At 39.9% G+C, this 25,882-nt stretch overlaps 1 protein-coding gene across 6 annotated transcripts in view; it reads left to right on the top strand.

Annotated features, from left to right (window-relative positions):
* LOC127663127 (actin-binding LIM protein 3-like) overlaps nt 1–25,882 on the top strand; it is a 105,777-nt gene that overhangs the window by 33,686 nt on the left and 46,209 nt on the right. For all 6 annotated transcript variants that reach the window (XR_007972966.1, XR_007972968.1, XR_007972967.1 and 3 more), the window contains exon 3: nt 13,609–13,792. Coding sequence is in view for 1 of the 6 variants with exons in the window: in XM_052154596.1 (XP_052010556.1) it covers nt 13,609–13,792 (184 nt within the window). In the remaining 5 variants the exon portion in view is untranslated. The remainder of the gene's footprint in view (nt 1–13,608; nt 13,793–25,882) is intronic.

Below are 25,882 nucleotides of genomic sequence, written 5' to 3'. Positions count from 1 at the left end.
GAATCTTAAACTGAGACAATCCTGCTGAAAACATTATACAGTATCTGTCTGTTTAAATCAAGTTTAGAGGTTTACTGGAAGCAGAAAGTCATAGCCTGACCAATAGAGTCTGCATTGCTATAAGAGAGAAATGCAATAAAATTATATTCAGTTTTGAATAAGACATTTACATATATGAAAGATTACATATATGAAAGATGACATATCTAATAAGCTGCTCCAAGCCGAACTCTTTTCCTGAAGGTCCTTAAAAGCATGTCCATTATATGATTTAGAAAAATAAGTGTTTTGATTTGAATTAAAATAGACTAAATGTTAAAAATCAGCAATAATCTTAACGGATCATAATTTCTGCTATTTTCAAAATCTGAAATCTTAATTTTCAGAAAAAAAAAGAAGAAAAAAACGTATATTATGACATATACTGTAACATTTATATAAAATGACTCTTACAGTGATAGAAAATTGTGGTCATACTGACCACAATTATAACATGATGAGCAGGAAAGAAAGTTGTAATCCCCAGGGTTGTAACAAAAGGGGTAAATCCTTGGGCAGGTATAATGTTGTCATTAGTTATTTCTGCTCATGCTCAAGATTAAAATTATCATATATTAAATTATGCCCCAGATACTAGTGCAACGTGTAGCATTTTTGCTCATTCAGCTGTTGCTGTCAACCTCAGCCAGTTGGATTTATTTACCAACACATGTATCTTTTATTTGTTGTCATTTCCCTGATCTCTTGCTGTTACTCAATGGTGGTCCATTGGCCTCCACAAAAGACCATCTGGTTGCTCAGTGGAGGGCTGTGTAAGGCCCTGAGGGGACTAATCACTTCCTCTTATCTCACCACACACTCAATCAATCTTCTACTTAGTCAAAACCGAACATTAAGTACATTTGATGAGTTTGCCATTAGCAACAGCAAGGTGGGAGAGAATTGCTACGGTAGTTAGAAAGAGGCACAGACAGGTGTAGGCATGGAACTTAGGTGAACATTGTTGTGGTTAGAACCGCATGCTGTGCTGTGAATCATAGATCTCCCACCCCATCCAGAAGACAGATCAGTTAACTTACAAAATAAAGCACCTCTGCTAAAAACAATAGAAATTAAATAAAATAATATAAATAAATACAATAAAACACTAGCTGGTAGTTGGATGTCCAAGGGGTACTGACAATATAATATTTAGCTGTATTTTATGCATTAGAATGAAAGAACAGGCTGATATTTGGATCAAAACCTGCAGTGCTGCAAATCTAAAGAGAAAGACCGAGACAAAAAGAGTGAGACAAAGAGAGAAAGACGTCTATCTGTCTCTCTCAACCCTACCTCACTGGCTCACAAAGAGTTTAGGAAATAAAGACGAAAGAAAAATTAATTGTACCACTTCCTGTGAAAAAATAGAATGATAAGAAGAAAGAGTGGAGGGCCAGTGTGTGTCGGAGAGAAGGAAAGAGGGGGAAGGGAATGGGGGAGTTCTGAGGGCTGTTGGGGTGCTGGGAAGTTCAACTGAAGAGAATTTTAATTGCAACTGTTGGCTGCAGATAAATATATAATCAGCAATCCCCCCTGCCGCTCCCTAATCAGTTCTGTTTTAGTGACCCCAGTACTGAGCAGCAAATGACTCCACATAAAGAGTTAGAGAGAGGGGGCAGCTTGTGAAACTCAAATATAGCTTCTGAATAAATTATACCCCCCAGAACTAGCAAGTGGGCGTGGCAGTTCAGCTTGAGGAGTTGAGTGTAGTTTTGAGGATTCTTGTTTTTGTATTTTAATAATAACACGATTTAAAGGCATTTAAAGTACTTGCCTCTTATCTATCAACTCTTTGACTTTTTTTCTTCAATGGAGCATTAAATTAGATATTTGCAGAATGTTCATACTGCTCTTTTCCATGAAATTATACCGTCACCAGGGGCTGTTTATTTCTAAAAAGCCATAAACACCTCCCTTAAGACTTGTGCTCTATATTCCAAGTCTTCGTAAGCCATAGGATAGCTTTGTGTGAGAGAACAGACCAATATTTAAGTCATTATTAATGGGAAATCTTTTCCTAAACCATACAGCCATTTATTAAATCTCACATTTATAAATATATTTAATGTATTTATATATATATTTAAAGGAGCGATATGTTATATTGTAACAAGATAAGGATGGACAAGGAGGAGGTGGGAATCGGCTGAACAGTCAAAGTAATATTTCATTTTAACAAAATGTTAGCAGGCAAACACAGCGCGCTGCAGCCATTATAAAAATGTTTAGAATTATAAAAAATCCACATGAGCTGGTTTATAATTTGCAAACAATAAAAACATTGCAAATGTATACATTAGCTGATCAACTTTCAGTGTAAGCTCGTCGCTTGCCATTGTCAATTTGCTCGTTCCTGTTGCATGTTCTCAACCTGGCAACCTGTGTGAGCTTCGATTCTGGGGAGGAGGGGGCAGGGGAGACAAATCTCTCCAATATTTTAAATTTGGACGGCGTGCCAATTTTAAACGCTTGATGTTAATGATACATATTGCGCCTTTAAACAAAAAACAAGAAAAATTATTCATTTTGATTGTTCTGTCAATACAAATTATTTTGTTATACTGTTTTTATTTGTTTTGACCAAAGTAAAGTTTGAGCATGAGCATCCTAAGTTTTTTTAATGTTTTGATCACTAATGTCACATTAGTAGTGGCCAGTGACATGAGCAGTCAACATCAAACTTATTGTATGATATGTTTATTTTGATCCAACTTTTTTACAAAAAACCTGTAATCTAAATAGTGAACTCTAAAAGTCACACAAAGATGTTACTGTTGTGAAGATGGTATTTAGGAGGACTGAATTTGCTCTCCATATGGTCCTAATTTAAAAGCGTACAGTAGTTACGCCAAGCCATCAAATCCCCTAGTGAAGTTCCAACAGACACACCCTACCCAACATAATCTTGAGAAAGCCACACCAAGTTGCTTGGCTATAAACATTACTGTTAGAATTGGATTTATATTGTGTAATATTGCTTTTCACATGGCATGGAGATGATCTTTGCAGTGTTGCCTAAAAGTGACTTTGACAGCCACACAAATAAGCAATCTCACACCTCAGGCATTTTGTACGGGACCCTGCTGTCTCTAGGGCAACAGCAGAAGGTTTAGGTTTCCTATGGCAACTGTGAAAGAGAACGTCCCTCCCAACAATCTCTCAGCCAGTGAACTGAGGTTTTGAAATCCTTTTATCAGTACAGAAGTGTTCTTCACTAATTTCTCGACCAGTCCATTTAAGAACCATTTAGATTTTTCCAATCAGTCCATTTACATCAATCATCTTATTTAGATTTTTGGTGTTTTTTTTTATTCTTTCATTCTCACTTCTAAGGAGATGGTGTGATGTGGAACTTTAATACTTTGGTGCAGAAAATTGAAACAACTACTTTCTATGACAGACTGTATAGAATGTGCAGAGATGTAGATCTCTACTGTACATACGTCTGTGTCCATCTGTATATCTGCATACATAAGGCCACACATGTCAAAACGGACTAACATGTCGGGGAATGTGGTGTCATGGTACATTCTGACTATTGCATGAACTTAATTTGTGTATGTGGCCTTTCAGCAGCTCTGCAGGACCTGGTTCATGTCTTTCTAAAGGGCCTCTCTGATATTGTTCATGCTGTGCTTGAAGAGCGTCGTCATCTTCATTCTTCCAGTTGAGTTTCAAGGATTATTTCCCTGTGGTCAGGGATACAAAAAGGAGCCACGGCTCCAGAACAAAGCACAGACCCTCTGGGTCTCCATTCATGCTGTCTCTCCCTCTTACACTGTGCCCTCTCTCTAAAACTCCCTGAGTACTCAGCATGCATGTCTTTTTGCTGTGTCTGACTGCAGAGCTGTCAGTTTAAGAACTCCATGAGCCAACAACTCCACAGACAGGATAATGAGCCCTGCTTTCACTAAACGGCAGTGATTCCCTGGCATGCAGGTCAAAAGTAGCACATACGTATTGTTCCTGAAATGGAGACAGTTAGAGAAAAATACCATTGGTGCTTAGGGAATTGATGTTTTAAAAAGAAATTTGAACGCAATGTCTGCTCTCACTGTCTCTTATTTGTTCCAGATTGCATAGTTTTGTTTTTCACTGTACCCTACCCAGCACACAGAACCCAGAACAAATGCTTTTTTCCCCTGCAGCATTTTTGTATTGGAGTTTGTGATTTTCACTATTAGGTCTGTATTATTGAGGTTGAAATGTTAATGATATCTGTCTCTGTAAGTTAATATAATGATAATTTTTTTTTCCATTAAGGTTTAAATGTTATGTGCTCCAGAGTTTATTGCAGGGTTTGAGTCCATTTGGGTCATTTGAAGCTACATGCCAATGTTTTGTGGTTGTCTGAAATGTGTCTGCCTGGCATAGTGTCTATCACACACACACATTTGCATGCAGCAGGGCTATAATTTCCATGCACATGTGGTTACACTGCTAAAGACTTCATAATGCTGTAAAAATCCCTTTTCTTTTGAAGCTGCTGGCCCACAGTGATGAGCTCATTTCCAGCCCTAATGCTCACATGCAGCATTCAAAACATATTCGTATACATTTAGCTTCTTTTGGCCTTATGGCAGTTTTTTTTATTATTGACTGGCTCAGATTCTCCATTCACAAATTACTTTGTAGGTTTCTGGTCAACATTCCACATTTGCTGGTCATCAATATGCAGCTCACAAGTAAAAAGACAATTTATGACACAAGATAATCACCTAGAGTGGCCCCTAGAAGGATTTGGATACTAAAGACACACTTAAAAATGTCAGAGTGCCATTGCATTAGAAAAATATGTCAATGCAACTGTCATATATTTTAGGAAAGACAGATAGCACATAAGAAAGATTTGTTACAATATCCACCTTTTTCCTAACTTCTCCGTGGGCAGCAAGAGACTTCCTCTCAGATGCTCCACACTTCCGCTTAGTTGTTGTTATCAGCTAGCCTAAATTACTGGTGATTGCGAGCAGCTGGGCTCTGGATGAATATGTGCTGTTATAGGGTGTTATAACAACTAAGGTTGGCTGAAAAACTACTGTAAAATTAGTCACAAAAATAAGCCCCTTAAAAGCTGTCAATGCTGAAACATTTAGAGTCAAACCAGATGTAATAAGCAGAGGTTGCATTAAACTAATTCTCTGTCACTTGCCTATTTTTTTAAAACATTGACAGATAATTCCAAATGATGTCCATCATTTTGGAAGATAACAAAGATGAAAAAGATTTAAACCAAGCTCCTTTTTGTTGTTTTTTTATTGATCATCTTTACAAAGTTCATATCTCATGTTGCGCTGTGAGTGTATGTGAATGAGTTGTTTCCGGCAGAGTGTGTGAGAAGGCGGTTTTCATAGGTTTTCATATTGAAGTGCCCAACAAGAAATGCAATGAATTCTAGCACATATTTGTGGATTCTCTCTCTCTCTCTCTCTCTCTGCGTGCTGTATGTCTGTGTCTCTCTCTTTTTAACACACACACAGAGCATATGCAGTGAGCGATTGAGTCCAGTTACTTTACCATGCAAATGTGTGTGTGATTGTGTTCTCATCTATTCGGGATTGCCGTCGTAACCTAATGTCCATATGCAGACATTAGTGAGAAAATTATTTACGTTTTGCAAACACAGTCTGTTCTTCCATTTTTGACTGTTGTTAGTGATGTTATAGTGCTTGGTAATGGGAATAAATTGCGAAGCGAATGTCTTTTGTATCCACATTGTAAGAACATGCTAAGCATAATGGGTAATTTTGCTGCCTGTGAAAAAGGTGGATATAAAGTGATCTTAAATCCATGCTCAAAGTGTTTAAACAGGCCAATCTTCAGATTGATGTCTATTCTAGTAGTTAAAATTAGTGCTCTCTACTCTGTCTTAAGATCCTGGTTCCATTTGGGGTTAAAATTATATCCATTCATTTAGGTTTCAGTGTCATACTGATAGCATCAGGATAGCATAGCATGTTTATTTCAATCCATTGCCAACCAATCAGAAACAAACAAGCTTTATAATAATCAGTAAGCATCATATTTATTCATCTATTTTGCTGTTATTACTCCTAATGACATGTTAAAGTTTCACACCATCAGGCACCTCAAAGCACTTTTTCTATCCTTGTGGCTTACAGTGCAAGACAACTTATATGACACACAAATGACTTACGAGGGAACGTGACATTGAATTAATGATTTACAGTAACGCATTTTGCAAAGGCAATCATTTCTAATTCTGTGGGCCAATAACAGCTGTCAGTGCAGGAATGATGGATGCCGAGGACTGTGTGAGAGAGAGAGAGAGAGAGAGAGAGAGAGAGAGAGAGAGAGAGAGAGAGAGAGAGAGAGAGAGAGAGAGAGAGAGAGAGAGAGCGTAAGTGTGAGCATGAAGTAGTAACAGTATGCCATGTGATTCCAGTTGAGATAAGCGGGATTACACTGAACACTAGCACGGAAAGTTTGATCAGTTTGATTGTGGGTTACTTGTATCTGTCCCCATAAGCAGAGGCTTGAAAAAGTAAATATGTGGGACTAACGTCAATAACAATTATGGTATCATGGTACCATGTTTTGGACTTGTTACGATAGTAATACCAAGCTTTTGGGCATATACCATACAGTGATACCATGTGTTTAGGACATGTAACATAGCGATATCATGTTTTTGAGCATGCACTTTTTGAGCCATAATGCAATATGCAAATATAAGAATGTTAAAGTAGTGTTAACCTATTATTTTATTGCATTAGTATTTGTATATTTAAGAAAAATGCTTATAATATTACTTTGTATGTTTTTATAATGTTCTTGCTGTGCTAGATGATGTGTCACAAAGACATCATAGCCTTGGGTAGTTTTCTAACAAGTAAGATATAGTTGGAGTGGTGGCGGCGTAGTGGGCTAAAGCACTGCACTGCTAAGCAGAAGGTTGTTGGTTCGATCCCCACAGCCACCACCATTGTGTCCGTGAGCAAGGCACTTAACTCCAGGTTGCTCCGGGGGGATTGTCCCTGTAGTAAGGGCACTGTAAGTCACTTTGGATAAAAGCGTCTGCCAAATGCATAAATGTAAATGTAAATGTTCTTTATACTGTATTGTTGTATCAAGAAAAGTTGCATCTGCTTGAAAATTAAAATTAAAGAGAAATTAAAAGGAATAGCCTATTACGTCTTCATGAGTTTGTTGCATCAAACTTGTTGCTTTTATATTGATCGCACGTTTTCTTGCTTGGGTTATATAAATTAGAATGCCATTATACTGTATGTATTATGGTAATACACTGTTTTTTTGTACCATAGTGATACCATGTTTTTTGGACATGTACTTGTACTATCGCAATACCATATTTTTCAGACATGTAAAATAGTGATACCATGTTTTTTTGGACATAAACCATAACAACACCATGTTTATGGACAGGTACCATGATACCATGTTTTTTGGGCATGTATCATAGTGTATTGTGTTTTTGGACATTTACTATAGTGATACCATGTTAGGACATGTACCACGAAGTATAGCAATCAATACCATGACATACTGTATGTCACGTTGTACTGCAATTCTATTACCATCTGATAGACCATTTTTTTAAATACTTGGTGAGTATCAATTTGTTCTCTTAACTATCAGTTTAAGTAAATTAATGTTAAAAGATTTTATAAGTATCTGCCAAGAACAACAATGTATATGTCAGCACATGATAGCATGTTACTGAAGCTCATTATGTACTTTAACACATTCCTCATGAAGATGTTCCTCAAACTATTATCAGTTGCCCATTAACACCTAATTATCAGGCTGTATGCCATGGGGATCAATAAAAATGCCACCATTGTAGAGGATGGATGTCTAAGTTAGTTTATTGTTTAGGATTAGTTGTACATGTTGGGGCGGCTGTGGCTCAGGCGGTAGAGCAGGTTGGCCACTAATTGCAGGGTTGGTGGTTCAATTACTGGCCCACATGCCAAAGTGTCCTTGGGCAAGACACTGAACCCCAAGTTGCTCCCAATGGCAGGCTAGCGCCTTGCATGGCAGCTCTGCCACCATTGGTGTATGAATGTGTGTGTGGGAATGGGTGAATGAGTCACAGTGTAAAGTGCTTTGAATACCGTTAAGGTTAAAAAGGCATTATATAAGTGCAGACTATTTACAATTTACATGTTGTAATGATATCTGAGCAAGTTTTTTGAGAATGTATATGACAGCTTCAGTGTAACCTATGTTTTTGCTGTCATCCTACCCCTGTTTTTCAGTACCTGCTACACCACACAAGGCTTTAGATGTCTTTTGCTTGTAATACCCCACGCAAGGCTTTAGATGTCTTTTGCTCGTAATACCCCACGCAAGGCTTTAGATGTCTTTGGCTTGTAATTGTGTTGGAGAAACTGTGGCTGTTGTCTCAAGGGATGCCGCTGTTTTAGTTTTTGTTAGATTACCCTTTGAGAAAAATAGAGATTAGAGTGTAAATGTTACATTATTGTGGGTACGCAACATGTTGTTCATGGCAACAAACAGTTTTTTCTTATGCAACATTTTATTAAAGCAATCCATTGTCTGACAGACATCTCAACATAAAGAATCGGCAACAGACTCAATAAAAATACTGTCCACAGCACCTCACAAATAAACCTGTGGACTATGCATAATAATGGGAACATTGCTTACAGCAGGCAATTTAATGTCCGATAATGAAAATAAATTACATTTATTGTTGAATGTGGTGAATTTGTACAGAAGCAATGCTTAAAATAATAAGGTGTAACAAAGTTCAAGGTATGAAGATGCGGAAGACGACGAATCAAACTCAAAGGTAAATTTGTCTTCACACAAAAACACGTTTGCTTGACTGCGTAATGGTAAAGTTTCACACAAAACATTCAATTTCTATATATAGTAGGACAGGCAGTGGCCAACACACTCGTAGCTTCAGCTTGGCTCTTTCTCTCTCACTCTTAGGTCTGGTCACTTTTATTTCTCTCACTGCGAAAAAAGAAACAGCCATTACCAGCTATTCATCTCATGTGAAAACCCTTACCGCTTCCTCTCTCCCCAAACAAATGCTTGACCACGCCCCTGTTTCCACAGACCCTCACCGTCCGACTCAGGCCAGGGGAACTGTCCGGCCTGACAACTCCCCTCCCCTTTCTGGAGAGGAAGTCTGCGACAGCCATCTGCACCCCCTGCCTGTGGATCACCTCAAACTTAAATGGCTGGAGTGCCAGATACCAATGGGTGATTCGGGCATTGGTATCCTTCATGCTGTGGAGCCATTGGAGCAGGGCATGGTCTGAACAGAGGATGAATGCTTGTCCCAACATATAGTAGTGGAGAGTGAGGACCGCTCACTTGATGGCCAAGCACACCTTATCTAGGGTGCTGTACTTCGTCTCTCTCATAGAGAGCTTCTGACTAATGTACAGCACCGGGCACTCCTCCCCCTCCAACACTTGGGACAGTACCGCACACAGCCCCCTGTCCAATGCGTCTGTCTACAAAACAAAAGGGAGAGTGAAGTCAGGCGAATGCAGAAGCGGCCCGCCACAAAGTGCAGATTTTACTTGCATGAATGCTTGTTGGCATGGCTCCCTCCACTGGACCGGGTCCGCAGCTCCCTTTTTAGTGAAAACACTAAGTGTGCTGGTGACGTCCAAATAATTAGATACAACCCTTTGATAATAGCCAGCCCCAATAACTGTCTCACCTCCTTTTTGGTCATGGGTCTCGGGCAGGTCGCAATTGCGTCAGTTTTATCAATTTGCGGCCGCACCTGACCATGAACCAAGTGGAACCCCAGATACCGTACCTCCACCCGCCCAACTGCACACTTCTTCTGGTTTGCTGTGAGCCCCGCTTGTCACAGCAACCTCAGAATGGCCCCCAGATGCTACATATGCAGCTGCCAATCATTTATTAATAAATAATAATATCATCCATATAGGCAATGGCATACGCAGCGTGCGGTCTAAGACGCTGAAACATAGCCGGGGCCCCAAACAAACCTAATGGAAGGGTCACAAATTGGTGTAAACCCGTTTTTTCACAGGACAGTAGCGTTAAGAGGATCTGCCAATAACCCTTTTTATAATCCAATGTCGAATAAAAGTGATCCGTGCCCAACCAATCGAGCAGTTCATCAACACAAAGCATTGGATAAGCTTCAAATTTTGACACCGCATTAACTTTCCTATAATCCACACAGAATCGGACCAAGCCAACACATATAAAACATGGCCTTTTATTCTTCCCATACTACGTTTCTTGTGTTCTAAGTTTTAGGGATGACTACGTACCACTACCCATGGGGTTGTCACGATGTGGTATTTTATGAGATTCATGCAGCCGGGGAGAGGCGAGAACACATCAGATAAATTATTTTGCAACCTGTCAGTGTCACTATTCACTGTTGTCTGCCCTGTGTTTCTCCCCTGTCATCTGTTCCCGGACTACACTTCCCATAATTCCCTGCTCTTATCACTGCCAGCTGTCCCTCATTGTTCCTCACCTGTGTTTAATGTTCTCATTAGTCTTTGTGTATTTAAGGCCCTGATTTCTGTTCAGTATTGTCAGTTGTTGAATGTAGTTATATGTATTGACCTCCTGTTCATTGACCCAGTCCTGTCGTAGATGTTTTCTCTGTTCCTATGTTTCTCCCATCGTGGATGTTTCTTTTGTTCCTGTGATTACCCTGTTAATCTGAACTTTGTTTACATTATTAAATGCTATTTCGCTGCACCTAGATCCAGCTCTCATGACTTCCTTTCTAACGCTACATTGTGACAGCAAGAGGTGGTCTTCACAAGGTACCGGGGTGAACTGATTGGCTTTTAGATCACCTCTCTCCATGGTTTTAGTAGGTTGAGGTGGTTAATCTGATGTGCCCTGACCCTATCTGTTTATTTATCTCATAGTCAACTTCCCCAACTCGCCGTGTGACCTCAAAGGGCCCTTGCCACTTTGCAAGTATTTTCAAACTCGATATGGGCAGCAATACAAGTACTTTATCTCCCTGTGCAAACTTCCGTAGCTGAGCTCCCCTGTTATACAGCTGGGACTGACGTTCTTGTGCCTGTAGCAAATTCTCCTGTGATAGTCACCCCAGTGTGTGGAGTTTTGCTCTCAGGTCAAGAGTGTATTGAATTTCATTTTTGCTGTGTGAAGGTCTCTCCTCCCAATTTACCTTCATGACGTCTAACACGCCACAGGGCTTACGTCCATATAACAATTCAAATGGTGAAATCCCAGTAGAAGCTTGTGGAACCTTTTGCACTGCAAGTAACAGAGGTTTGAGCCACTTATCCCAGTTCTTTGCATCTTCGTGCATGAACTTTCGAATCATTTTCTTTAAGGTTTTATTAAATAATTCGACCAAGTGTCTATTTGTGGATGGTACATGCTTGTCCGAAACGATTTAATACCCAATACATTTTATCATAATTTATACAGCTTGCATTGTGTACGTGGCATAAAAGCCGTGACCTGATCAGGGATGATTTCTTTTGGAATCTCCACTCGGGAGATAATTTTGAAGAGTGCCTCCACAATACTACATGTTGAGATGTTGTGCAGCGGCACTGCTTCCAGATATTGCTTTGCATAATCCACCAGGACTAATGCAAAGCGATGCCCACTTGCTGACCTTTCTAATGGCCAGATGAGGTCAATGTCAAATCGTTCGAAAGGAACCTTGATCAACGGAAGGGGGCGCAGTGGCGCTTTTGGGGCAGCAGGTGGATACACCATAACATCCCCATGAATGCCCGGCCAATAGAAGGCAGGGGGTGCATGGCTTAGTATTTTCCCCTATCCCATGTGACCTACCATCGGTTATTGTTAATGTTAACACTCAAACGCTATATATAGTGGGACTAGCAGTGGCCAACACTCGTAGCTTCAGCTGGGCTCTCTCTCTGTCTATCTCTCTCTCTCTCTCTCTCTCACTCTGAGGTCTGGCCCCTTTTATTTCCTCTGTCTCTCATTGCGAACAAAGAAACAGCCATTACCAGCAATTTATCTAAAGGTGAAAACGATTACTGCTTCCTCTATTCCCAGACGAACACTCAACCAAGCCCTCAACTCCACATAAGGATTTATGACGCAACTTTTCAAAAGATGCAAAAGCTTACTCACTGATTGTAACTACATGCAATGCACCGCGTGCTGTTTGCACACTTAAACATTACAAAAAAAATTCATTTTGTTATTTATCTCTTTAAAATCACCTAAAATAAAATCAGCTAAAAATATTAAACTTTTGTTGTTAGATGACTTGTGGAACATCCTGTTCCATGTGTAGGATGTGTATCTTTCTATGAATTCTGTAATTTACATCTGTCATCTTCAGTCAGTCATTTAAATGCTCCTAAACAGCCTATTTAAGTTGCTTTTTTTGATGGATATGAGACTGGTAGATGGAATTCCTCTCTTACATTTTGGAGTTTGTGTAGTAGCCCTAGTTTCACCTGAATTGAAAGTTCACTTTCAGTCCACGACACCAGGCCAAGCACCATGCGGTCACCATCCGTAACCATAGCAACAACTCCACTACCCACACGTGCACAAGAGTTTTTCACATATAGGCTTACAAAATCTTATGAATAACTCTTGTATATTATATATGTATACATTATATATAATATTTTTGTCACATATAAATAAAGCATTTTATGGTTTTTAACTGTGGAATGTAAATTCTTACAATTAAATTAACTGTGACATTTTTAATCTCTGTTAATAGTAAAACCGTATAATCGCGACATCCCTAGTTGTCTCATCACTCTCAGACTGCTCTTGTCAGTGCAGATATCAGCAATCACTTCAGCAAGCCAATCACAGACCTCACCTTGACATCTGAACTAAGTTTCTGCTTTTGTTCTAATGTTGCTGGGATGGTGTTCTTTCTCTGTTCTTTTTCTGAGGGATTTTGTGCTAGTGTGCTGAGTCACAAAAGATAGAAGAAGATACTGAACTGTCCTGATTCAAAGCTTTAAGGATGTGCATCATTGGAGTTGCTACCAGTACTGTAAAATACTGGATCATCCTGTATTTAAAGATAAAATTATGCTTTTCAATACAGTGCACAATTTTTTTAGGCTGGGCCCAGAGGGACCCCGGTAACAAACACTAGCATCTGTGAAAACTGGTGTTTATGTGTTGCCTCCAATTCTGGACTGCACAGCAACTTAAATATCTGCACACTAAAGGAAATCAGGCCCTAATAAACTGTAATTGGTTCTGCAGCTGTTGACTGTTTACATATGCATGAAAGTATCTTTAAAAATGAGTCTCTTCTTGAATACACTGTAAACTTGACATCTTCCTTCTGTAAGGAATCAAATGACTTTCTGCATATGTTTGTAAAGATGTCTGTAGAGATCAAAACTTCGAATAAACCTTGCAACATTTCGAAATCTCATTCCCCCTCTTTTCTCTGTGTCATTTATTCTCCCTCTCAACTGTACTGCAGATTTAAAGGCAAAAGGCCAAAACTGTGAACAGTAGATTTTAAGCAACTGAACTTGAACACTATATGGTCTTAGCTGCTGTTCTCATATTGTTCTCTCTCATTTTGTCTTCCAGTGTGTGGCTGTGACTTGGCACACTCTGGATTCTTCCAGAAGAGTGGTGAATACATCTGCACAACAGACTACCAGCGGCTGTATGGCACAAAATGTGACAGCTGTGGGGACTTTATCTCAGGGGAGGTGGTCTCTGCTCTGGGACGCACATATCATCCACAGTGTTTTGTCTGCAGCGTGTGCAGGTGAGCCGACTACCTAAACCTAATTTTTCAGGAAATCACTGCAGTGTAGGGCTGCACCTAATGATAATTGTTATATCGATTAATCTAACGATTATTTTTTTCAATTAGTCGATTAATATAACAACTAATTTGCAGATTTTTCTAAAGATTTTGTATTATTATTTCTTGATTAATATAACAATGAAGTAACCCAAAATAAATATAAAAAACTTGTCTCATTAATATTTCAATATTTTAATAAATGATCTTCTCTTAAACACAAACAAATGTACAAGATACAAAGTGTGCACTGCAGGGTATTATTCTGCAACAAAAATAGCCCTGTTTTAACTGGTAATCTCCATTTTACAGTCCAACATTCATTTTATTTTTGAGAGATTTTATGTTGGACTGCTAAACTCGAGGTTGCACGATGTTTTGATATTACTCCTGAAAGTGACTTGAATTTTACATTTGTTTAATTTATTTTGTTGGTGGATTGCTAAATGTAGATTACTTAAATTTTATTTTGGAGAGATTTTAAGAAAGAACATGTTCAATTCGAAAGGAATGTGCAATCTACATTTAGCAATCCAACAACAAAATAAATTAAACAAAATGTAAATTTCAAGTCACATTCAGGAGGAATATCAAAACATTGTGCAACCTCGAGTTTAGCAGTCAAACATAAAATTATTTTACAGTAAAATTTGTGCAATTTGAGTAACACTTAAATGTTTTTCTAACAATAATAACTAAAACTTGTGTATTCTTAATCAACTCTCAGTAAAAGAAACATTTCACAAGGTAGGAACCTAATAATCAAAATTAGGAGTCACGATCGTGAAATTTGGCTGACAATTAATTTTCAAACAAATAATTGCGATTATGACTATGATTACTGTTTTAGGACTATGATGATTCATTTTCTGTTTAAGGTGTTTCACGAATATGATGATTAATTACCATACAAACTCACTATGTGTGCTTCATGGACACACCAAAGTCATATATACAAATTTAGCTTGGGTCATATAATAAAATAAGGCAATATGATTTCCTTTTCAGGCTTCAAAAACGTATGAATGACTATAATTATTTATAAAAAATGTTTAATTATCAAAATATGTCTAAATAACTAAAATATATCTCTCTTATTGGTCTGATTTACTTTTGATCCATTGAAATTTCAATGTTTTGTTTTCTTTTGCTTCTTTTGTAACCCAGCTAACCTGTAGCTATTATATTATATTATATTATATTATGCAATAGTAAAATATTTCTGCCTTAAATTCTTCACTTTCACACATTATTTTAAGACTCTCTGATTAACTCACAAGCCCTTATTTCTCATGAAGGAAGACTTTGAGGTTTCTTGCATTTGATCATCTCCACAGAAATAGAGCAGGGCATCTCCTCTCTCTCACTGCCTATTTTTAAACTGCGTGAATAAACCCACAGTGACGACGGTTATTTGACATTACATGGCCGTGAAGTGAAACTGGAGCACTTTGCGTTCACAAAACAAATCCGTTTATACCATGTTTATATTTACGCGGGAGTTTTGCGCTCGCCTCTGTAGACGGCGTGCGCATCAGTGCACTTGACAAATGGTTCATCTTTACACGCTCTCAAGAGAGCTGCTGTTGTGACGTCCGCGGTGCGGTTCCCTGAGATGCTCAATTGAATGAGACAAGTGCTTTTTCCTCCGCGCTCATGAGACATCATGCAGGGAAATACTAGGCTGAATCCAGCTTCTTAATCAACTGCTTTTTATTCAGTAAAGGTGCCTCGGACACTACACAACTCTATCACTGGCGAGTGAAATGTTAACATGTACTTGCCAGTGGCTAAAAACAGACATTTTTTGGTCACATAGTGCGAGATTTACTCGTGGTGCAGAAATTACTTTTAACAAGAGGGCGATGAGGAAACATTTAGAAAATACATTTTAAGTGACTACTACTAACAGAAACACGTGTTGTAATACTATATCACGTTTGGGTGGGTGGGGACAAAAAGTAAACAGGACTAACGGTGCTGCCGTCTTGACAAGCGATCCGGGATGCTTTCACTTCAAGTGTTCATTCATGGCGGTTGTACGGCTGTGATAATCCATTTCCAATTTGTATATCTTACACAGCACCACATCGTTGGGTCTCTGGCTAAAATACTGCCACGCTTTAGATCACCACGGGCAAGTTTTTTTTAGCTGCAGTTTGTTCTTCGGGGAATCCATGCTTTAACCGGGTGATGACATTTTAATTATTCCATTGCCATGCACCGACGCATGTTATGCAAATCGACGTATTTTTGTAATCGATGATGATTACGTCGATGAATCGTCCCAGCCCTACTACAGTGTAAGGGTCTGTGGAGGTGAAGGCGTGGTCGAGTGCCCATCTGGAGAGAAAGCGGTAAGGAGTTCCACCTGAGACGAGTTGCTACTAATTACTCGTGTTCGCAGTGTGAGACGGCAGAGATAAAAGAGGACCCAGTCCACAAAGAGAGGGAGAGAGAGTTGCACATCAGAGACTGTGTTTGCATATTATAGAGTGTTAATGCACCCCAGAGGCAGGGGAACCGGTTTTGGGTGAATGTTCCACCATTTCCAGGGTAATGGGAAAGGTCGGAAGGAAGGAGGGGAGGGAGCAGGGAAAAGGTTGGGATACGCTGCTAAGTGGTCTTCCGCCAACTCTACTGCTTCATCCAGCGACACCGGTCGGTGGCAACGCCCTTCATTCATCCTCTTGGCCTCGAGGGAGCACCTCAAACCTTTGCTGCTGTTCCACCCACAGATCCACGAGGGCCTGGTATTTAGCCTGATTGATGGGGGTTCGGAAGTCTTCCTTGAGCGTCGAAGTAGACTCCATAGCAGTGTATCTTCCTCCTACCAGGTTTCGGCACCAGTGTGACAAGGTTTGTTTTGTGATGGATAAGGAGGAAGTGGGAGCTGGTTTCCACAGTCTACGTGAGTCAGAGTTTTATTCCAAAAAAATTATGGTAATCACTTTTGAGTTTCAAACTTAAAATCCAAAAGTCTGCTTTTCAGCAAAAAACTCTATAATATGCAAACACAGTCTCTGGTGTGCAACTCTCTCTCCCTCTCTCTGTGGACTGGGCCCTCTTTTATCTCCCCCATCTCTCATTGCAAACACAGAAATGGTAATAAATAGCAATTTGTCTCAGGTGGAACTCCTTACCGCTTATTCGCTCAACCACGCCCTCACCTCCAAAGGGTCATTCTGTAATTAGGGGTATATTTGGCACTTAAAAGTGAGAAGAAATGTTTTAACGTTTTCCCCAAAACACAAATATGATCTTATTAAGCACCCTTGAAATGCAATATACACTCACCTAAAGGATTATTAGGAACACCTGTTCAATTTCTCATTAATGCAATTATCTAATCAACCAATCACATGGCAGTTGCTTCAATGCATTTAGGGGTGTGGTCCTGGTCAAGACAATCTCCTGAACTCCAAACTGAATGTCAGAATGGGAAAGAAAGGTGATTTAAGCAATTTTGAGCGTGGCATGGTTGTTGGTGCCAGACGGGCCAGACTGAGTATTTCACAATCTGCTCAGTTACTGGGATTTTCACGCACAACCATTTCTAGGGTTTACAAAGAATGGTGTGAAAAGGGAAAAACATCCAGTATGCGGCAGTCCTGTGGGCGAAAATGCCTTGTTGATGCTAGAGGTCAGAGGAGAATGGGCTGATTGATTCAAGCTGATAGAAGAGCAACTTTGCCTGAAATAACCACTCGTTATAACCGAGGTATGCAGCAAAGCATTTGTGAAGCCACAACACGCACAACCTTGAGGCGGATGGGCTACAACAGCAGGAGACCCCACCGGGTACCACTCATCTCCACTACAAATAGGAAAAAGAGGCTACAATTTGCAAGAGCTCACCAAAATTGGGCAGTTGAAGACTGGAAAAATGTTGCCTGGTCTGATGAGTCTCGATTTCTGTTGAGACATTCAGATGGTAGAGTCAGAATTTGGCGTAAACAGAATGAGAACATGGATCCATCATGCCTTGTTACCACTGTTCAGGCTGGTGGTGGTGGTGTAATGGTGTGGGGGATGTTTTCTTGGCACACTTTAGGCCCCTTAGTGCCAATTGGGCATCGTTTAAATGCCACAGCCTACCTGAGCATTGTTTCTGACCATGTCCATCCCTTTATGGCCACCATGTACCCATCCTCTGATGGCTACTTCCAGCAGGATAATGCGCCATGTCACAAAGCTTCAATCATTTCAAATTGTTTTCTTGAACATGACAATGAGTTCACTGTACTAAAATGGCCCCCACAGTCACCAGATCTCAACCCAATAGAGCATCTTTGGGATGTGGTGGAACGGGAGCTTCGTGCCCTGGATGTACATCCCACAAATCTCCCATCAACTGCAAGATGCTATCCTATCAATATGGGCCAACATTTCTAAAGAATGCTTTCAGCACCTTGTTGAATCAATGCCACGTAGAATTAAGGCAGTTCTGAAGGCGAAAGGGGGTCAAACACAGTATTAGTACGGTGTTCCTAATAATCCTTTAGGTGAGTGTATATAGTATTTGCTAGTTGACTAACTCAGGGTAGATTAGTTTAGGATATTTTTCTTAAAAAGCATGATGTTAGCGTCTTCATATGTCAACTGGGTTGCTGACAAATTTTGTAATTTTTTTACACTATTGGAAAATACCAAGAATTAACATAGCAACCTGATTTAATAGATTATGTGACCACTCACCAAAAGCAACAATTCTGATCAAAAACACTTTAATGAACAAAAATATTTAGACTGATAATATAGTTGACCCATAGCTGAATATTACTTGGTAACTTTGTTGACCATAAACATTGTTGCCGGTAACATTGTTAATGTTTTTAAACATTTAGATTCTTTACTCAACATAGAGGGCCTAGAACTACTGACACAGGGTATCTTTGGAAATGTATTTTCAAAAATATTGAATAATGTTTTGTAATTTATTCTTGTAAAGGTTTAAAGCGATAATACTTGAGTAACACTGTTGACAGTCAGTTAATACACTCATGATCCAGACTTGGCTTTTTAACAAATATTTGGGGAAAGAATATAACTTTAAGTCCCTCATCCAATACACCATGTTTTGCATGTCATGTGATTTTGGGACACCTTTTTGAAGTGTTTTTCAGATGCATAAATTTATGAAATTATTTTTCAGACAAACATAAAACTAGGCATTTAACTTTTTGAAGTGCATAAAATGCATTGATAAGCTAAACTATATATAGGCAGAAGTATAAAAATAATTTATGTTTGAGGTCATTTTCATGCATATTTGCAAAGTAGAATGACCAGCTATACAAAATAGGACAACTGAATACTAAGGTTTTATGTCATATACACCTATACAAAAGAGATGGCTTTTCCAAAAAATAATGATGTGTTTCCAAAACACCCCCACACCTGTATATATATTAACCAATTCTAAGTTCTAGTTCTAAAATTACTAGTAAACACCAGGAAAAGGAGTCCACTCTTGTCTTTTTTCATCTCATTTAAATTGTTACATATAGTATAGAACCACAAGTGGAGGTGAAGTGATAAATGCAGGGAAACTAAAGCAGATCTAAGCTGGTCATTGAAACACGAGTCTAAAAGAAAAAGAAAGCTGACAGCTGTATCTCAGAATATGTTATAATGCCCTTGGAGTAAGCAAAGGATGGAGGAAGTTGTGTAAATTGAGAAGCTGTAGAGGCTAAAATGTTTCCATGCTGGTCTAGGCTGGTTTATTCTGGCTACTGCTGGTTTAGTGCTGGTTTAGCTGGTGGACAAGCTTAGTCATATTTTTCTCCAGCAAAACCTAGCTGGTGAAGCAGGTTGACCAGCAGGGCAATGTGCCACATGCTTTAGTATTTACACATTCACACATTTGTAAAGTCTTTGGCTACATAACCTACACTGTCTCTCTCCTCATTCTTTTTTATCACACACATGCTTTTCTGGCTGTGGCAAATTTGCTGGAGAGCTGTGAGTTTTCCTGTTAATGTGTATCTGTTATGTTTCTTTGCATACAGTGTTTTGGCTATGTTTGTATCTAAAGGAAATTACTTCCACTAAATAACTTGCCCCTACTCCTTTACCTCATTAGCACAGAGAAAGAGAATTAGCTTTAAATTAAGTTTTAAAAAAAAATAATGAGACCTAGGATTGCTTTGTTGTACTATATTGCCAATTGAGCTACTAAAAGGACCAATGGGACACTCTTGGTAGTAACCTAAAAATGTATCGGTCTGACCATGGAGTAAACAGTCAACAGGATATCTAGAATTTGTAACATTTAATATTTACACCATCTGTGTGGAGACCAAGCCTAGTGGGCTATCCTCCCAGTAGCACTGCCAGTAATAATTCATAACTCACGCTCAGCCCCCAGGACTGGTTTAAATAGTTTGATGAATATAAAACTCTTATTTGCAATTCATAGGGAATTCTAGGCCTCCTTAATTGATATTTTGAGGATCCCTTTGACTCAATGGATAGGTAACTGCAAATATATATAAATATACACAGTATACATTTTTAATTTTGGGGGATTTTAAGAATTTTAAGAATATATATATATATATATATATATATATATATATATATATATATATATATATATACACTGATCAGCCACAAAATTAAAACCACTTGCCTAATATTGTGTAGGTTCCCCTCATGCTGCCAAAACAGCTCTGACCTTTCGAAGCATGGACTCCACAAAACCTCTGAAGGTGTCCTGTGGTATCTGGCATCAAGCCGTTAGCAGCAGATCCTTTACGTCCTGTAGATTGTGAGGTGGATCCTCCATGGATCTGACTTGTTGGTCCAGCACATCCCAAAGATGCTCAATCGGATTGAGATCTGGGGAATTTAGAGGCCAAGTCAACATCTTGATCTCTTTGTCATGTTCCTCAAACCCTTCCTAACAATGCGTGCGGTGTGGCATGGTGCATTATCCTGCTGAAAGAGGATACTGCCATCAGGGAATACCGTTCTCATGAAGGGGTGTACGTGGTTTGCAACAATCTTTAGGTAGGTGGTACGTGTCAAAGAAACATCCAAATGAATGCTAGGACCCAAGGTTTCCCAGCAGAACATTGCTCAGAGCATCACACTGCCTCTGCCGGCCTGCCTTCTTTCCATACTGCATCCTGCTGCCATCTCTTTCCCAGGTAAACGATGCACACGCACCCACCTGTCCAGAAAACGTGATTCATCAGACCAGGCCAACTTCTTCCATTGCTCCATGGTCCAGTTCTGATGCTCACGTGCTCATTGTAGGCACTTTCAGCATGGACAGGCGTCAGCAAGGGCACTCTTCGACCATGCAGCCCCATACGCAGCAAGCTGCAATGCACTGTGTGTTCTGACACCTTCCTATCATGGCTAGCATTACGTTTTTCAGCAATTTGTGCTACAGTAGGTCTTCTGTGGGATCGGACCAGACGGGCTAGCTTTCGTACCTCACACGCATTAGTGAGCCTTGGGCTTGTTGCCGGTTCACCAGTTGTCCTTCCTTGGACCACTTTTGGTAGGTACTAACCACTGTATACCAGAAACACCTCTCAAGACCTGCTGTTTTGGAGATGCTCTGACACAGTCATCAAGCCATCACAATTTGGCCCTTGTCAATGTCGCTCTGGTACTTACACTTGCCCATTTTTCCTGCTTCCAACACATGAAATTCAAGAACTGACTTGCTGCCTAATATATCCAGCCTCCTTGACAGTTGTCATTGTAACAAGATAATAAATGTTATTCACTTCACCTGTCAGTGGTTATCTATCTATCTATCTATCTATCTATCTATCTATCTATCTATCTATCTATCTATCTATCTATCTATCTATCTATCTATCTATCTATCTATCTGTCTGTCTGTCTGTCTGTCTGTCTGTCTGTCTGTCTGTCTGTCTGTCTGTCTGTCTGTCTGTAACATTGAAAAATATGTTTTAGACCATTTTAAGATATTTGTTTGGGGGGTGTAGAGGGCATAGGCTTTTTTATGTCACGAGAGAGTCAAAATGGATTAGTAAACAAAGGAAAGGCAGCCTTAATTTCACACAAAACCTGTAAATTTTTAAAGAGCAGGAAAAGCTGACAATGCTTTGTGTGTCTGAGGGGAGTGTGATGTGGTAAGTAATGCCAAGGTCATGTAAAGATAGCACGGAAAAAGACACACACACATACAGCCTCATGCCTTTTTCAAATGCAAATATAGAATGAGGTAGGTTGTGTGAAAGAGGAGAAATTAATAGAGAGACAGAGAACCCTGCCAACTACCCTGCCATCATTCCCTCTCCAATTCAAAGATATCATTGTTTGAGGTCTCTATTGTGGAGGAGTTTGTCATACTAGCCATGCTTTACATAGCCCAGTGAAAAGTGACTGTTACAGTATGATGTGTTTGTATGTAATCATTTGTGTGATAAGAACTATTGTTTACTGCACATGGTTATTGCAGTATGAACTATACAGATTTAAGGTTGCAGGTTGTAGGATTAACTTTATTATGTTTTGTCTCCCTGTTGATTCTGTGATGTTATATGTTTTTGACCTCAAGTTGTATTCTCTCTGGGGGAATGGGAGTGCAGGTTCCAAATCCTAGTAAAACAGTCCATTTTGTTCAGTAATTTATGTCTTTAAACTGAATATATATATATATATATATATATATATATATATATATATATAACTGTTTATTTTAATTTAATTATTCTTTCAAGTAATTAGTGCTTCTGCAAAAATGTACAAATTATAACAGTGGCAGTACGAGAGAGATAATACAGGATCTATTTTTGAAGGACCTGTCCCTTAATCTCGTAAAGTGGCAGCACTGATGTTCCTCTAGATCATGGTTCACTCTAAATGGATTGTTTTATAATTGCTGCATTAGTGAGGGAATAGTCTACTGTAATAGGATTTGTCTCATAGTGAAGAAGCTTCCAGTCCATCTGATTACTCTGTAGATAAAGCAGTGCAGTGGACACACAGGATTATAGTAGCAGTCGTTATACATGTGAACAGGTGCTCAAAAGATACACATGCATTTATCTAAAGAAGAGTGTGAAAAACATTTATAAAACAACATCTTGACATTCTCACCATAAACATGAGGTAAGCTTATATGTACATAGTGGCACATAGTCAGTTCTGGAACATTGGCGAGGCCAGAAAACTCCAACTGGGTGGACCTTGGTGAAACAGGGTGGACCCCTTTTCTGTGCCAAATTGTGAATTTAAAAGTGCAATATGTAACCATTTTCATGTAATATTCACCTTTTTTTTTGGCAATGTGGCCCTTCCCAGACTTTTAGGATGCATATTAAAGCCTTTAGACAGATTTTCATGCAAAGGGAGCGGGTTGCATTTGCCGGGAAAATCCAAAGGATGTGACATTTATGTGCACCCCCGAGAGCCTTGCATCAGACAGTAATAGCTTCTCTTACGCTATTCAACAGTGACAACAAAATGCAACACTAGGTGGTTTTATCTTAGTGATGGAATCCAGCAAACGTCCGGATCCCAGCACAACACAATCTCTGAGTAAGCCAAAAAAATAAAGAAATTATTAACATTTATCTACTGAATCCTGTCTGGCTAAGCAGGAACATGATCGTGGTCGAGCGAAAACTAGAGTGAACATCGGTAGGGTATTTGATTCCTGTGGGGAACTTGGTTCGGTTTTGGGGATCAAATCCAACCCTGAATTGGCGTTCTTCTTATTGAACAGGTAAGCTTACATAACTGCATATCATGTGAAATATAGTGCCATAAGGATTGATCTGTGTAATTTTTAGCTAACTTCATCTTGCCTGCACATTAACTGTCATAAACAATGTTAATCTGTATATATTCAGCAAGGTAAACTGCAATAACACATTAAATGAATGCTAGATGCAATGTTCAAGATAATGCAAAAAGACCCATTAATTAGTATAAAGTATCTTGGTTATACAGAAAATATATACATTCTATTATTATAAAACAATAGTGCATCGAAATATAAAAATGACAGTTGTGATAAAATCACATCAATACTGAATTGTGTCAACATATTTATAATGTACAGTCTATTTTATAAACAGCTATTGTAATCATTTACCAAATTTAGCTAACAGTTATTGGTAAACTGGCTAGCTAGCTAACACCGACATAGGCTATCATATAAATGCAGTCAATGTATCATGCAAAGAAAAGTGATTACTTCAAACTACAGTCTCACATAGCCAAACTTATATCCACACTTTGTTTTAGCCCTGTTCCAGCACTGGAGAGTCAAATATAATATACAGTCTCAAATTCTCAATGTTTTGTCCGATGCTCGTGTCCCTATGGAGTGTGTGCACGAGCAACAGATAGCTGGCTACAGTCCATTTAATGGCCACAGGTGTCATTAATAACAAGGGTTTCTGAATCTTACATACTGCACCTTTAATGAAGCGTTCCCCTTTCTAAAATAAGAGGTCTGGTGAAAAACGGCAGTCGGGAATCAGATTTTTTATTTAACAGCTGTTCTATAGTTGGAGTTGGAGAACATTTCTGTAATGTAGATGTTCCTTGACCTTGACTACAGGGGACCAGATGGGGCTGGAGACAATGGTGGACCAGAGGGAGCTGGATACCCAGGTGGAACAGGAGACCAGGGCGGAGCGGATGGAAGGCCTGGAGACTGGCATGGATCAGGAGACCAGGGAGGAGCTGGCGCAGAATCCAAAAACCAGGAGGAACCAGGGCGGAGCAGGCGGGAGGCCAGGAGGGATCCAGTGGATGGCCAGGAGCATGGCCTGATGAGACAGACGAGGGCAGAGGAGCAGGGTCTGACAAGGTGGCGTGGCACGGCGAGGCAGCTTTGCATGCTGTACTTTCAGGGGATGGAGTCTCTGGAGGCAGAGACACAGGGGGCAGAGCCACTGGAGGCAGAGACACAAGGGGCAGAGCCACTGGAGGCAGAGACCAAGGGATTAAGGTGGCCTGGCATAGTGGGTCAGATGTGTCAGCTTGACATGGCGTGACATGGCTTGGCATGGCAGGTGTGACAAAATGCCATGACGAGGCAGACGTTGTAGCATTGAATGACGAGGCAGATTTGACAGCTGAGGCTTCAGGCGCCGGCTCTGGGATGGCCGAGGCTTCAGACGCCGGCTCTGGGATGGCTGAGGCTTCGTGTGCCGGATCTGGGACGACTGAGGCTTCATGCGCCAACTCTGGTACGGCCGAGGCTTCAGGCGCCAACTCTGGTACGGCCGAGGCTTCAGGCGCCGGCTCTGGGATGGATGAGGCTTCAATCGCCGGCTCTGGGATGGACGAGGCTTCAGGACAGGGCTCTGGGATGGTCAAGACTTCAGACACTGGCTCTGGGATGGACAAGGGTTCAGGCACTGGCTTTGGCTCTGAGACGGACGAGCCTTCAGTCGCTAGCTCTTTGTCTGTGGCAGGCGTGGGCTCGTGGTCAATGTTAGGCATGGGCGTTTTCTCGTGGTCTGTGGCAGTGGACTCTGACATGGTGGACTCGGATGGTGGTGAGGTCAGAGTGACAGAAGACTCTGACATGGCAGATGTGGTAGTGAACTCTGATGTAGTGGCTTCCTTATCTTTATGAGAGTTGGAATCCACATGCACCACTCCCACAGTAAATGCCAAACCACTAAGAAGCAGGGCAAAATCAATGAATTGTTAAGAGTCCAATTGACTCCACTCCCAGGCGTCTTGGAGCAGACTGGCTCATTAAAGCCTGCATGAAAAATGTCCTTGAGGGCAATATCATTAAAGTTCACCAAGTGACACAATCCACAAAAGTCCACAACATAATTCCCCTGGTGGAAACATGGGAGTCTAGAGAAACATAATATTAATAATAATAATAATAATAATAATAATAATAAAAAAATGCGGATAAATTATCTTGGTGCTGAGCTGATCAATTACAGGCATTACTGTGTAGGCCAGGGGTTGCAACCAATGTTGGCACGCATAGGGGTAATCACTGGCACGCCAGCAACGGCGAGAGAGGAGTAGACCATTTTATTTATATAAATTCCGCCCCTACATTCCAACCTACATCTTGAT

Source organism: Xyrauchen texanus, chromosome 23 (genome assembly GCF_025860055.1).
Source record: "Xyrauchen texanus isolate HMW12.3.18 chromosome 23, RBS_HiC_50CHRs, whole genome shotgun sequence".
NCBI classification, from domain to species: domain Eukaryota; kingdom Metazoa; phylum Chordata; class Actinopteri; order Cypriniformes; family Catostomidae; genus Xyrauchen; species Xyrauchen texanus.
The sequence above is the reverse complement of the archived record's forward strand: the minus strand, read 5'-3'. Positions and strand labels throughout refer to the sequence as shown.